At 36.7% G+C, this 12,835-nt stretch overlaps 1 protein-coding gene across 9 annotated transcripts in view; it reads left to right on the top strand.

The window, feature by feature from the left end:
• The window catches only part of Tanc2 (tetratricopeptide repeat, ankyrin repeat and coiled-coil containing 2), a 296,480-nt gene that overhangs the window by 93,408 nt on the left and 190,237 nt on the right, over positions 1-12,835 (top strand). For 5 of the 9 annotated variants that reach the window (XM_076935615.1, XM_076935613.1, XM_076935612.1 and 2 more), the window contains exon 4: positions 10,432-10,614. In XM_076935615.1, coding sequence (XP_076791730.1) covers positions 10,432-10,614 — 183 coding nt within the window. The remainder of the gene's footprint in view (positions 1-10,431; positions 10,615-12,835) is intronic. The other 4 variants (XM_076935618.1, XM_076935617.1, XM_076935616.1 and 1 more) reach the window with 1 other exon arrangement.

Below are 12,835 nucleotides of genomic sequence, written 5' to 3'. Positions count from 1 at the left end.
CTGACTTAGTTCGAGATTCTAGGTATGTACTGTGTTACATTTAATGACGTGCATATGTCGAATCATTCTTGCATTTCTTGAATACAACCATTTTGATCATAGTGTGTGTCCTTTCTAGTGTGTTACTGATTTTAGGATACCAGTATTTTATTGAAGATTTTTATATGTGTTCATTTCAGAGGTTAGTTATGGTTTTCTATTTGGTTGTATCTTTCTCTTTTGGCGGGGGTGGAGTGGGCGAGTAGAGATGGTGATAGGATCCCATTCTTCATTCAAATAGCTCTGAAACTTACTGTTAGCCCAGGGTGGCTTTAAAATCATGGCATAGTATTGCTCCTGTCTTATTCTCCTAAGTGTTGAGATTATAAGTGTGACCACTATATCCTATTCTGTGTGCTTTTGACATTAGGGTAGTGCTGGCTTTGTAAACTGATCTTACAAGTATTCCCATTTCAATTTAATGGAGTCCCAATGTTCTTAAAGGTCTACTGGAATTCATCAGGGTCTGTTCCAGAATCCATCTCTTTCTTTCTTGGGAGATGTTTAGTTACTATTTTTATTTCATTAAGGTTTGATCTGTTTGGGTTGTTTGGTAGATCATCTGTATCACATGTTCCAATTTATAAGACTTTTGCAAGTTTTTGGAATATGTAAAATTTAAAAATATTCCATAATGATCCTCTGGCTCTTAGTGCTATCTGTTGTTATTCTTCTGTTTCTTTTGGTTAGCTGCCATTAGGTTTATCAATCTTTCTTATCCTTTTAAAGAATCAGCTCTTAGTTTTGTTTATCCTTTATACTGTTCTTTATAGTAAAGTTTAGTTTCACTAATTTTAGCTCTGATATTAATTCTATATTTTACATACTGTAATTATTTTGGATTTGGCTAGCTAAGACCTTGTTTATATCATTAGGCTATTTCTTTGCTATCACTGATTTTTTTTTTTTCTTTTTTTCATTGGATACTATATTTACATTTCAGATTTTATCCCCTTATCCTATTCCCACCCCCAGGAGCCCCCTATCCCATCCCCCCTTCTCCTGCTTCTATGAAGATGTGCCCCCACCTACCCCTCCACTCCCACCTCCCCACCCTCGAATTCCCCCCCACTCAGTGTCCAGCCTTCATGGGACCAAGGATTTCCTCTCCCACCTATGCCCGACAAGGCCATCCTCCCCTACATATACAGCTGGAGTCATGGGTCCCTCCCTATGTGCTCCCATGCTGGTGCTGGGGTTCTCTTGTTGGTTGGTATTGTTGCTCTCCTCATGGGGCCGCAAATCCTTTCAGCTCCTTCAATCTTCTCTCTAACTCCTCCATTGGGAATTTTAGTTGTGAGCATCCGCCTCTGAATATGTCAGACTCTGGCAGACCTCTAAGGAGACAGCTATATCAAGCTCTTGTCAGCATGCACTTCCTGACATCCACATCAGCGTCTACCTATGGTGACTGCACATGGGATGGATACCCAGGTGGAATGGTCTCCAGATGGTCCCTCCTTCAGTTTCTGTCCCACACTTTGTCTTCATATTTGCTCCCTTGAGTATTTTGTTACTCCTTCTAAGTAGGACTGAGGCACCCACACTTGGTCTTCCTTCTTCATGAGCTTCATGTAGTCTGTAAATTGAATCTTGGCTATTTCAAGCTTTTGGGCTAGTATCCAATTATCAGTGAGTAAATACCATGAATGTTCTTTTGTGATTGGGTTACCTCACTCAGGATGATATTTTCTAGTTCCATCCATTTACCTAAGAATTTCTCAAATTCATTATTTTTAATAGTTGAGTAATATTCCATTGTGTAAATGTACCACATGTTTTGTATCCATTTCTCTGTTGAAGGACATCTGGGTTCTTTCCAGCTTCTGGCTATTATAAATAAGGCTGTTATGAACATAATGGAGCATATGTCCTTGTTATATGTTGGAGCATCTTCTGGGTATATGCCCAGGAGTGGTGTAGCTGGGTCTTCAGGTAATGCTATGTCTAATTTTGTGAGGAACCACCAGACTTATTTCCAGAGTGGTTGTACCAGCTTGCAATCCCACCAACAATGGAGGAGTGTTCTTTTTTTCTCCACATCCTCACCAGCATCTGCTATCACCTGAGTTTTTGATCTTAGCCATTCTGACTGGTATGAGGTGGAATCTCAGGGTTGTTTTGATTTGCATTTCCCTGATGACTAAGGATGTTGAACATTTCTTAAGGTGCTTCTCAGCCATTCAAGTTTTCTCAGTTGAGAATTCTTTGTTTAGCTCTGTACCCCATTTTTATTAGGGTTATTTGGTTGTCTGGAGACTAATTTCTTGAGTTCTTTGTATATTGTATATTAGACCTCTATAGGATGTAGGATTGGTAATGATCTTTTCCAAATCTGTTGGTTGCTGTTTTGTCTTGTTGACAGTGTCCTTTGCCTTACAGAAGCTTTGCAGTTTGATGAGGTCCCGTTTGTCGATTCTTGGATCTTAGAGCATAAGCCATTGGTGTTCTGTTTAGGAACTTTTCCCCTGTGCCTAAGTATTCGAGGGTCTTCCCAACCTTCTCTTCTATTAGTTTTAGTGTATCTGGTTTTATGTGAAGGTCTTTTATCCGCTTGGATTTGAGCTTTGTACAAGGAGATAAGAATGGATTGATTTACATCCTTCTACATGTTGACCTCCAGTTGAACCAGCACCATTTGCTGAAAATGCTGTCCTTTTCCACTGGATGGTTTTAGCTCCTTTGTCAAAGATCAAGTGACCATAGGTGTGTGGGTTCATTTCTGGATCTTCAATTCTATTCCATTGATCTTCCTACCTGTCTCTGTACCAATACTATGCAGTTTTTATCACTATTGCTCTGTAGTACAGTTTGAGGTCAGGGATGGTGATTCCCCCAGAAGTTCTTTTATTGTTGAGAATAGTTCTTGATATCCTGAGTTTTTTGTTATTCTAAATGAATTTGCAAATTGCTCTTTCTGTCTCTATGAAGAATTGATTTGGAATTTTGATGGAGATTGCATTGAATCTGTAGATTGCTTTTGGCAATCTAAATTAATTACTAAATTAATCCTGCCAATCCATGAGCATGGGAGATCTTTCCATCTTCTGAGATCTTTGATTTCTTTCTTCAGAGACTTGAAGTTCTTGTCATACAGATCTTTCTTCACTTGCTTGGTTAGATCCACTCCAAGATATTTTATATTATTTGTGACTATTGTGAGGGGTGTCATTTCCCTAATTTTTTTTCTCAGCCTGTTTATCCTTTGAGTAGAGAAAGACTACTGATTTGTTTGAGTTGATTTTCTATCCAACCACTTTGCTGAAGTTGTTTATCAGATTTAGGAGTTCTCTGGTGGAAGTTTTAGGGTCACTTAAGAATACTATCATATCATCTGCAAATAGTGAAATTTTGACTTCTTCCTTTCCTATTTGTATCCCTTTTACTTCCTTTTGTTGTCTAATTGTTCTGGCTAGGACTTCCAGTACTATATTGACTAGGTAGGGTGAGAGACTGATTTTTTTTTTTTTTTTTTAATAATGTAGATAACTCATGAATCCTTTTAGAACTGTTTTCACAACATCCCACAGATACTGGTACCTGGCATTTTGTTTTCATTTGATTATAGGAATTTCAAAATTTACCCTATTACTCAGGTCTCAACTTTATTTCAAAAGTGTAGTCGTGGTTCAACCACCATATGTTTGGATAGAATCTGTAGGCTTTCCTTGACTCTAATTTTTAGTTTTATTTCATTCTTATATGATAAAATTTAGAAATTTATTTCCGCTTTTTAAAATTTATTAAGGCTTATTTTATGGCCTAACCTATAATACACTTTAATAAGTTTTTAGTTATCTATAATTTGGTAGAGATGCCTCTCACAGATACCTTAGGCTATTACATAAAAAGCCCAGGGCCTATTGACCTTCTCAAACAATATAGGATATTACTATTGCTCTTGGTTATACTCCAGAACTTGATGGTAAAACCCTATTGCTATATACACCATATATACTTTAGTCACAGAACATGGAGAAATCAATCTGGTACCAACCTGGAAACTTCATCCCTACTAGCTAGCTTTTATAGTGCTAGAAGGTGTTATATATGCTACCAGTAGAGGAAAATGATCAGTGTCTTACATAGCTGTGAACCTGGTGCGTTATAGTAGTAACAACTGGCCTGGCAGGATGTGTCTGCTGATTTAACAGTGGCACAAATGTAATTTAAGTAACCAACAACTTTCTGATTGGCTTTAAAAGCCTGCTCTACAAGGCAGAACTCACGCTTGGTATCATCAGTTTGGCCAAAAACCTGCTGCTGGCTAGGTCATAGTCCTAGGGTAAAACCTAATAGTATTAGTTTGCTAATAAACCATTTCCTAATTTTGTTTGTTTGTGTTTTTGTTTGTTCGTTTGTGAGTAACATGGTCTCTCTTTTTAGTCCTGTCTGTACTGGAACTTGATATGTAGACTAGGCTGGCCTTGAGCTCACTGATATCCTACGTTTGCCTCCAAAGTGCTGAGAATAAATGTGTACATCACCAGGCCTAGCAGTTGCCATGTGTGCACACGTGTGTGTATGTATGTATGTATGTTCATCTCTCAATCCTCATCAAAGACGCTTCTTTTTTAGTAGATTGTTACTAATACAAAGATTCACAACTGGTCCTTGTGGACTGCTCCCCTTTAAATGAGACAGTTATGTCATACACCATCCCTCCAAGACTTGGGGATAATTGAAGATGAGGGTGCAGAAAGATTACAAGAACCAGAGATGGTGAGTGTCTGCAATGAAACAGTGTTTGTGGGACATGACAGCACCATTAATCATGTTTTTGTTTAACTATTTGAAATAGAACATTCCACACTGTCTTGCTTTTAGCATTTCTGTTGAGAGAGCTGATAAATTCTGATTTGTTTGCCTTTGTAAGCAATATGGAGTTACTTTTGCAGCTTTTAGTATTCTTTCTTTGTTTTGACTTGCTGGCATTTTAACTATTATGTGACAATGTGATACAGATAGATTCTTTTCTGGCCATGTCTGTTTGGGTCTTAAATGCCTTCTATACTTGAAGTTTTATATCTTCTTGGACTTCAGAAAATTTCTGGTGTGATTTCATTGCATTTGTTTTCTCTGGTTTTCATTTGCAGCTCCCTCTACTCAGTTTTCTATTCCTTAGGTTTGGCCTCTTGATCCAAAGTTGAGTCACATTGATTGTCTACCTTGTTGTTGATGTTTTCTTCTTCTTTTGCCATTTAAATGTAATAATTATTAATTTCTCTAGCTTGTCTTCAATCTGTAAATACTCTATTGGTCATACTTTCCATTGATTTTTAAGAGTTTGATTCATTAAGCTTTTCATTTCCAGCAAGGCATAGTGTGGCACATGTCTTTAATCCAAGCACTTGGGAGTCAGAACCACATGGTTCTCTCTTGAGGCCACCTTGATCGACAAAGTATGTTCCTGGATATCCAGTGCTACACAATGAAACCCAGTTTCAAAATCACCCACTACCCAAAAGCCTTTCATTTACATTTCCTTTCGTTTCCTTTTTCTTTCCCTAGAGTCTCTAGCTTTTTGGTGAATTTCTCATCTGAATCTTGAATTGACTTCTTTGTTTCATTCATCTGTTTAGTCATCTCTTCTTTGATGTCACTGAGAGCATTGTGTAAAAATTAGACTTTTAAATTTGTTGGTGCTTCAGCCATTTCTATGTATTTAGATTTTGTTACTATGAAGCAGTGAACTTCTGAAGAAGGGACATTGTGTTGCTTCATCATAGTTCTTGTAGTTCTACTTACTTCTGTATCTTTTGGAATGAATGTATCCTCCAATTTTCATAACTGTCTTCTTGGTTAGTAACCTGTTCTTTTCAGTCAGGGGAGAAGTCAGATTGCAGTTATAAAAACTTAAAAACAAACCAGATATTTAAATATAGTGAAAAGCAATTGGAAACAACTATATTCCCAATAAGGGTAGAAAAGAAAGTGCCAAGATACTACATTGGTGTTCATACTATTAGTTCAGTGTTAGATATTGTATTATTTTATAGAGCTGAGACCCATTTTTAGACAGAAGTGTTTTAAATTCTGGGGTTGGGAGAGAGAGAGAGAGAGAGAGACAGAGACAGAGACAGAGACAGAGACAGAGACAGAGACAGAGACCAATGCTTATTAAAGCACAAACAGTAAGATTATAAGGCCAGGGATCCTTAGTCTTTGGCCTTTGTCTGATGCTGTGTCCTACCCAGAACCATTCCCTAAAGACTGAGCAGGCCCTTGGCACTTATGTGAAAACTTAAGGATTTAAAAGCTACCAAAAGTAAATATATTAGCAAATAATAGTAATACAAACTAAGTGACAGGGAAAGGAAAAAGGAGAGAAAAGGCAGAAATAGGAAAGAAGACTGTGGGATAAAAACATGAGAGATAATAGTGAAGGAAACAAAATATTAACACAATTAATGAGCAAAGCAAAATAATCTAGATAAGATCAAACAAATCAAATAGATGAATATTAAATGGAAATACTTTTCTGCCACCTTACCAAGGGGTTGAAGTACAAGATAGTGGCTTGGCTTCTGTTTTCTCAGCAGGTTAGACCAGAAATGGCAGTTTGTAGACTGAGCCTCACCGTGCATATCCACTTGGGGCTTGTTAGTTGCTGAGACCTCTGATAGGTTGAATGTCCATTGTTGTGCATATACAAGCCCAGCAACACAGCCAGTACAGGAACAACTTTCATCTTGCTCTCACTGTAAGCCTGTGGAACAGCTGGTTGATTGCTCCCTTGTACCAGAGGCCTTCTGCCAGTATGATACCTGGGTGTGGGAACGGTCTAAATAGTAGTTGTATTTAAACCAAATGTGCCCTAGGCTCCAAAAGTACATAAAAGAGTCAAACCAAAGCAGTGTGTTCTTCCCTGTTTCTACCCCATCCTCCTGCCTCAGTACAAAATACAAAAGTAGGGTACCAAGTGATACAGTGTGATACAAGTGATAAAGAGACTTTGCCTGTCTGTTCTAGACTCCATGTGTGATACATTATTTGGTCTCACTCTCTTTGCAGAGCTCTGTAGTTCCCTAGTAGAAAAGCCTTTGTATATCTCCATAGCATGCCATATTTTCATGTGCCCTTCAGTGACTAGGCTCACCATTAATGACACATTGATGGGATACTGAACCTGATATCTCCTTACTAACCTAGTACTGTAGAGCTCAACAGTCAAATTGCAGATTCATAAGAATAAAGTAAGTTTGTTTTCTGCTGAATTTCTGAGATTGCTTGTTATCTAAGAAAAGCTATTATGCAGCCTAATTCTGTTAATATTCACCAATATTTTACTTGAAGCATACATTTTTAGATTTTGTTGTAGCATCAATGAGTTCAAGTATAATTTTATAGCACAAAGAAGATAAAAAGAAAATGTTTCTAAACAGAGAAATGAACTAGGACAGCCAAACTGGACTAATTACACTATGATTCCTTAAGGATTATCAGATCCTAAAATTATCAGCTCATTTTTAACAGTGGAACATTGTGAGAGCTGGTACTTCACTAAATGAAATGCAGCATTTTGAATACATTCCTTCATAAAAATATTCGTGCTGATTTTGATCACCAAAGGACTCGTTAGTTTATAAATTACCGTAATGGAATATCTCTTTGATTACAAATTTATTAAATAATATAATTTTGTATAAATCAATTTCAGATGTTTTGAAAGCCCAATGATTAGATAAACAGGCTTGAAAAGATAGGTCTATGAGAAACATTGCTCATCTGATCAGGCAGGGGCAGGGAGAAGAAAATAGAACATACTAAACACAGTGGTCAGCAGCTAAGAACAATAAAGTTTTAATACGCTAATAGAAGTTCTAAAATCCAAGGATAAGTAACATTCTATATTTCTGCCTCCTGAGTATTGGTGACATATTAGTAATGATCAGGACTAAGGTAGTGGTAGGAGAGTGGATAGAACATGGGATTTTGAAATATATTTTAGATTGGTAATCTGCAGAACTATTGTCATGTGTTGAAAAGATTGATAAGGAAAGAATTTAGAGATGATTTATAGGTTTCAAACTAAAAAATATGTGATTAGAGATAAATGCCTGTTTCATTCTTCCTTGAACTACAGTTCACAAACCATTAAACTCAGCATTATTCCCAAGTATTCCAATGGCTCTTAGCATATTAACTGTGCTATATGAACATCATTGCTCTATTATCCATCATCCCAGAAGAAAACACCAGGCCTGTTGAGCAGCTGTCCCTTCCCTTTCCTGGGATGCTCTGGAAACTACAGTCTACTTTTTGTCTACTTTGATTCATCTCTCCAGAGCCTCTTACGTATAAGCCGAATCATATTCTCTGTGGCTTTTTGTGACTTCTTTCACTCAGCATTAGCTTTTAAGATTTTTTTTTAACTGTATGTCATCTGTCAGACTATAATAGGAGATATTTAAAAATCCGTGCTCAGTCCAGCTTGTTCCCGGGCAGCCACCATGTTCCCACTGTTCTTCACTCAGACCATGGCTCCGGCTAGCTAGAAGTGCAGGCCCTGGCACCCACGAGATGCCAGCGTGGCAGCTGCCTCAGCCAGCCCACCACACTGCCCCCACAAAGCTCAGCTGCGCTCCTGATAATATCTGACATGCTCTCGGTGCCCAGTAGAATGAAGACTCTTAAAACTTAAAAAGATTACCCAATAGATTTATATATTTGAAAATGCTCAATTAACAAGATGCCCACACAATTAGAATTGTTACCCAGTATCTAACCTTTAGGTATAAATTGTTAACCTGGACTGCTTTCAACCCATGTCAAGATCAGAGAACAACTTGTAGGATTGATTTTTTTTTTTCTTTCCACCATGTGGATTCTGGTAATTGAGCTTAGGTTATCAGATTTGGCAATAAACATTCATACCCACAGAGCCTTAAAAGTATCCATTTATTCTTTTCTTTGTTCTTAAAAGTAGCATCTATCTTAGTGGCTATAAAAGAAGGGTCTCATTTGACTTTGATTTACTTATATAAAAAGATTGTTCAAGCATGTTTTCAAATGCAAAGGGACCATTTATGAGTCCTTGTATAAATACCTGCTCAAGTCCTTTGCCCAATTTTTAACTGTGTGTGTGTCTTTTTGTTGTTGGGTTGTAAGACTTCTTTATATATTATAAAACCTAGACTCCTCAAAAATATTTGCAAATATTTTTACATTCTGAGAATTGTATTTTCATTTTTTAATAGCATTCTTTGATACCCAAAATGTTTTGGTTTTTTTTTTTTTGAGAGGAGGGTTGGTTTGGTTTTAAATAAAATACAGTTTATTCGCTTTTGTCTTGCTCATGCTTTGGTACCATTTATTTAAGAACACATTTCTATTTTTGTAAAGTTACTCTTTTTTTTAAAAATGCATTTTTTGCATAAGTATGTGTGGGTAACTGTACACCCACAGTGTGCATCTGGTGGTCAGAGACTAGCTTACAGGATTTGGTTCTGGTAGGTCCTGGGGTAGCTCAGGTGGTCAGACCTAGCAGAAGTACCTGTGTTTGCTGAGCCTTCTCATCAGACTATACTTCTGTTCTTTTGGCTCTCTAGTTATCATCCTAATATTTTCTAGTTATCTTGTCTATGTAAATTTGCCTTCTAATTATCTAAATTTTAATTCTTTTAATACTCTAAAATTCTAAACTTTTAGTTTCTTAACATATTAAGCATACTCCTTTAAATGTTGTTCCTTGTTGATGAACACGTTGTATTTTCTGCCAGTTTATATTTGGTTTATTTGGCTTTTTTCTGTCTTGTTCCCCCCACCTTCTCTGTCTCTCTCTGTCTCTGTCTCTCTGTCTCTGTCTCTCTCTCTGTCTCTCTCTGTCTCTCTCTCTCTCTCTCTCTCACACACATACACACACACTTCTTTATTTATTTACTTATTTATTCAATACTAAAGATTGAACCTAGGGCCTTGAGAATGTGAGACGAGACAAGGAGTCAGGCCATGGAGTTACAACCCCAGCTTATATTTTTCTGATTCATCTTCAATGTATATGTGTTACTGTTAATTAATGGCCAAATATTGTATATACAATTTTTTCTGTGTATAGCAAATTTGTTTAAATAGTTTAAAACCTATTATGATAGCTCTTGTTTTTGTGGTCCTAGAAACCTACTATTGTCGTAAGATGCAGCCTGTCTCTGTCTTTTTTCTTTCCCTCCCTCCCTTCCTTCCTTCCTTCCTTCCTTCCTTCCTTCCTTCCTTCCTTCCTTCCTTCCTCTTTCTTTCTTTCTTCCTTTCTTTCTTTTTTCCTTCTTCATTTTCCTTTCTTCCTTCCTTCCATACCTTCTTCCCAATAAATATACAAATGAATGTGTATGTGTGTGTTATATACTGTTCTGAATCATCCTTATCATCTCTTGTACTCTTCTTTCCTATTAACAGGTGGCATCTCCACAGAAAGCGATTGTGCTTTTGAGCCAGACTACGCTGTTCCACCACTTCCAGTGAGTGAAGGTATGCAGCACATTCGGATTATGGAGGGCATGTCTCGCTCTCTTCCATCCTCCCCCTTACTCACACATCAGTCTATCAGTGTTCGGCTCCAACCTGTGAAGAAGTTAACTGGTAAGGAATTTACCTGAATTTAGTATGTTTGACAGGAACCTGATAGTATGACACTTTAGGTCACATAGATGTGTGTATGTGAATCTTCAGATTTCCCCCCTTTGGCCTTCCCACTGCCATAAGACTCTTAGAAAGTGGAACTCCTACTGATTTTAATTTAGTAAGGTAGAACCGCACTCAGTTTGGCAGGTTGATGTATTCATTTCTAGGTGACCCATCTGTTGTGGACATGTTTTTCTAGATTTTCAGGAAGTTCTTAGTTTTGCCAGAATACACTATTGTTTTGACTTCACTTACCAGCTTGTTTTTGTCACATTAATAGATGGAGACATTGGAATTTTAGTTGTATTAGAGTTTAACAGTTCAGCAAACATATAGACATTAGCCATGTTTTTGTTTGAAATCCTGATTTCTAGATTTCATCTGTAGTGTTGAAATCTGAATTGGATGTTTTCTCTTCATAGACCATTATAGCTCCTTGAGATATTTACTGTGATTCATAAATTGTCATGGCACTGACTTTAAATACATCTCAGAATCTGTATTGCTCATTCAGTTAGGTTTAAAAGTAGGTCTTTATTAAATGGACTTTTGTCCTCAACATTTGCAGGGAAGAAATTGTAAGGTATTACTGAAGAATATTTCCATGTGAAGATGTGAAAGCCTGGGCCACATTGTTAGATTCTTCTGACATCAGTATATTAAAACAAATTATGTTAATTATACAAAATGATGAGTTTCACTGTAGCATTTTAGGCAGCATCCTCTAGATAGCTGCCTGTGGATGGGGTTGATGGATTGAGTGCATAAAGGATGAAATTAGGGGTATATTGATTGTGTCCTCTGTGCCTGGTATTGAGCTAAAGTAGGAGATTGGTTGTCATGCCATCTTCCAAAGAAAAGAAGGAAGAGGGTAAAATGAGACTTTTTGACTTTTACAAATAGAATGAACCACTTAATGTTTGTAATTTTCACCAAAGTATAGTATTTCATTATTCAGAAGTTTAATAAAGCTTAAGAGTTTGACTTCTTGCCAGGCAGTGGTGCCACATTGCCTTTAATCCCAGCACTTGGGAGGCAGAGGCAGGCAGATTTTGAGGCCAGCCTGGTCTACAGAGTGAGTTCCAGGACAGCCAGGGCTACACAGAGAAACCCTGTCTCAGGAAAAAAGAAAGAAAGAAAGAAAGAAAAAAGTTTGACTTCTTTACATTGCTGGTTATATTTTAGGCATTTTCAGGTAACTTGACTTCGGTCATTAGATAAAAAAATGTTAAAATAGCTTAACACAGTAGCCTAAAATACTGATTCCTTTCCAAAGTCTAAAATTATAATCAATTCTAACATGGTGTGACAAGAATAAGCTTTGATTGCTTAGAAATCATCTCATTTTTGCAGTTAAAGGTGTCATTAATAAAAACACAAAATGCAAAATCTGATAGCTGCTGTGTGTTTGTTTCATTTCCCACAACTCATGGGAAAAGTACAAAAAAGTTCCCATTTCTGTGAAGTAAGCTAGATTGCATGGGGTTTTGTGGTACCTACCTGATTGGCTTATACCAATTTCACTATCAGCCTAAATAGCTATCTTTGTTAAAATATAAATTCACTTAATAACAAAGTCAGTAGCTCACTATTTCAGAGGTGATGTTATAGTACAGTAAGATGGGGTATAGTTGACTAACAACATGTATGAACCACTGAGTTTTAATTTTACAGTATTTTAAATGTGTGGAACTTCCCATAAAGTTTTACTTACTGAAGAATGTAAACAACCTAAGCATTAAAGACTAAGAGTGAATTTTAAATTTATGAATGAAGGAAATAGTTTTCTTTAAAAAAATTCCTTAAAAATGTTTCTTTGATCATTTTCCCCATATAAGTCTGATGATAAACTTGTCCATTTAAATGGGATAAATGAAAGTATTTCAAAATTTAAAAGACACCCTTGGTCCATAGATTGCTTTTACCCTTTTCCTAATTATGGTTTGTTTAAATAAGAAAAAGGTTAAAGGAAGAAACTACAGACAATATGGAAATACCCTCCAGAGATGCTTAACCAAAAGGCACAAATTTAATGAGGCCATTAGGGCTGTACTTAACTAATCTATCTATCTATTTCTATGGATTTAAACTTCCAAGTATTAATTTTATGCATATTACCTACCTACTAAACAGAATAAATAGTGTTAACTTGTATTATTTCTCTTATGGCTTTCTAATA

This window comes from Arvicanthis niloticus, chromosome 6 (assembly GCF_011762505.2).
Source record: "Arvicanthis niloticus isolate mArvNil1 chromosome 6, mArvNil1.pat.X, whole genome shotgun sequence".
NCBI classification, from domain to species: domain Eukaryota; kingdom Metazoa; phylum Chordata; class Mammalia; order Rodentia; family Muridae; genus Arvicanthis; species Arvicanthis niloticus.
This window is presented reverse-complemented; position numbering and strand designations above follow the sequence as displayed.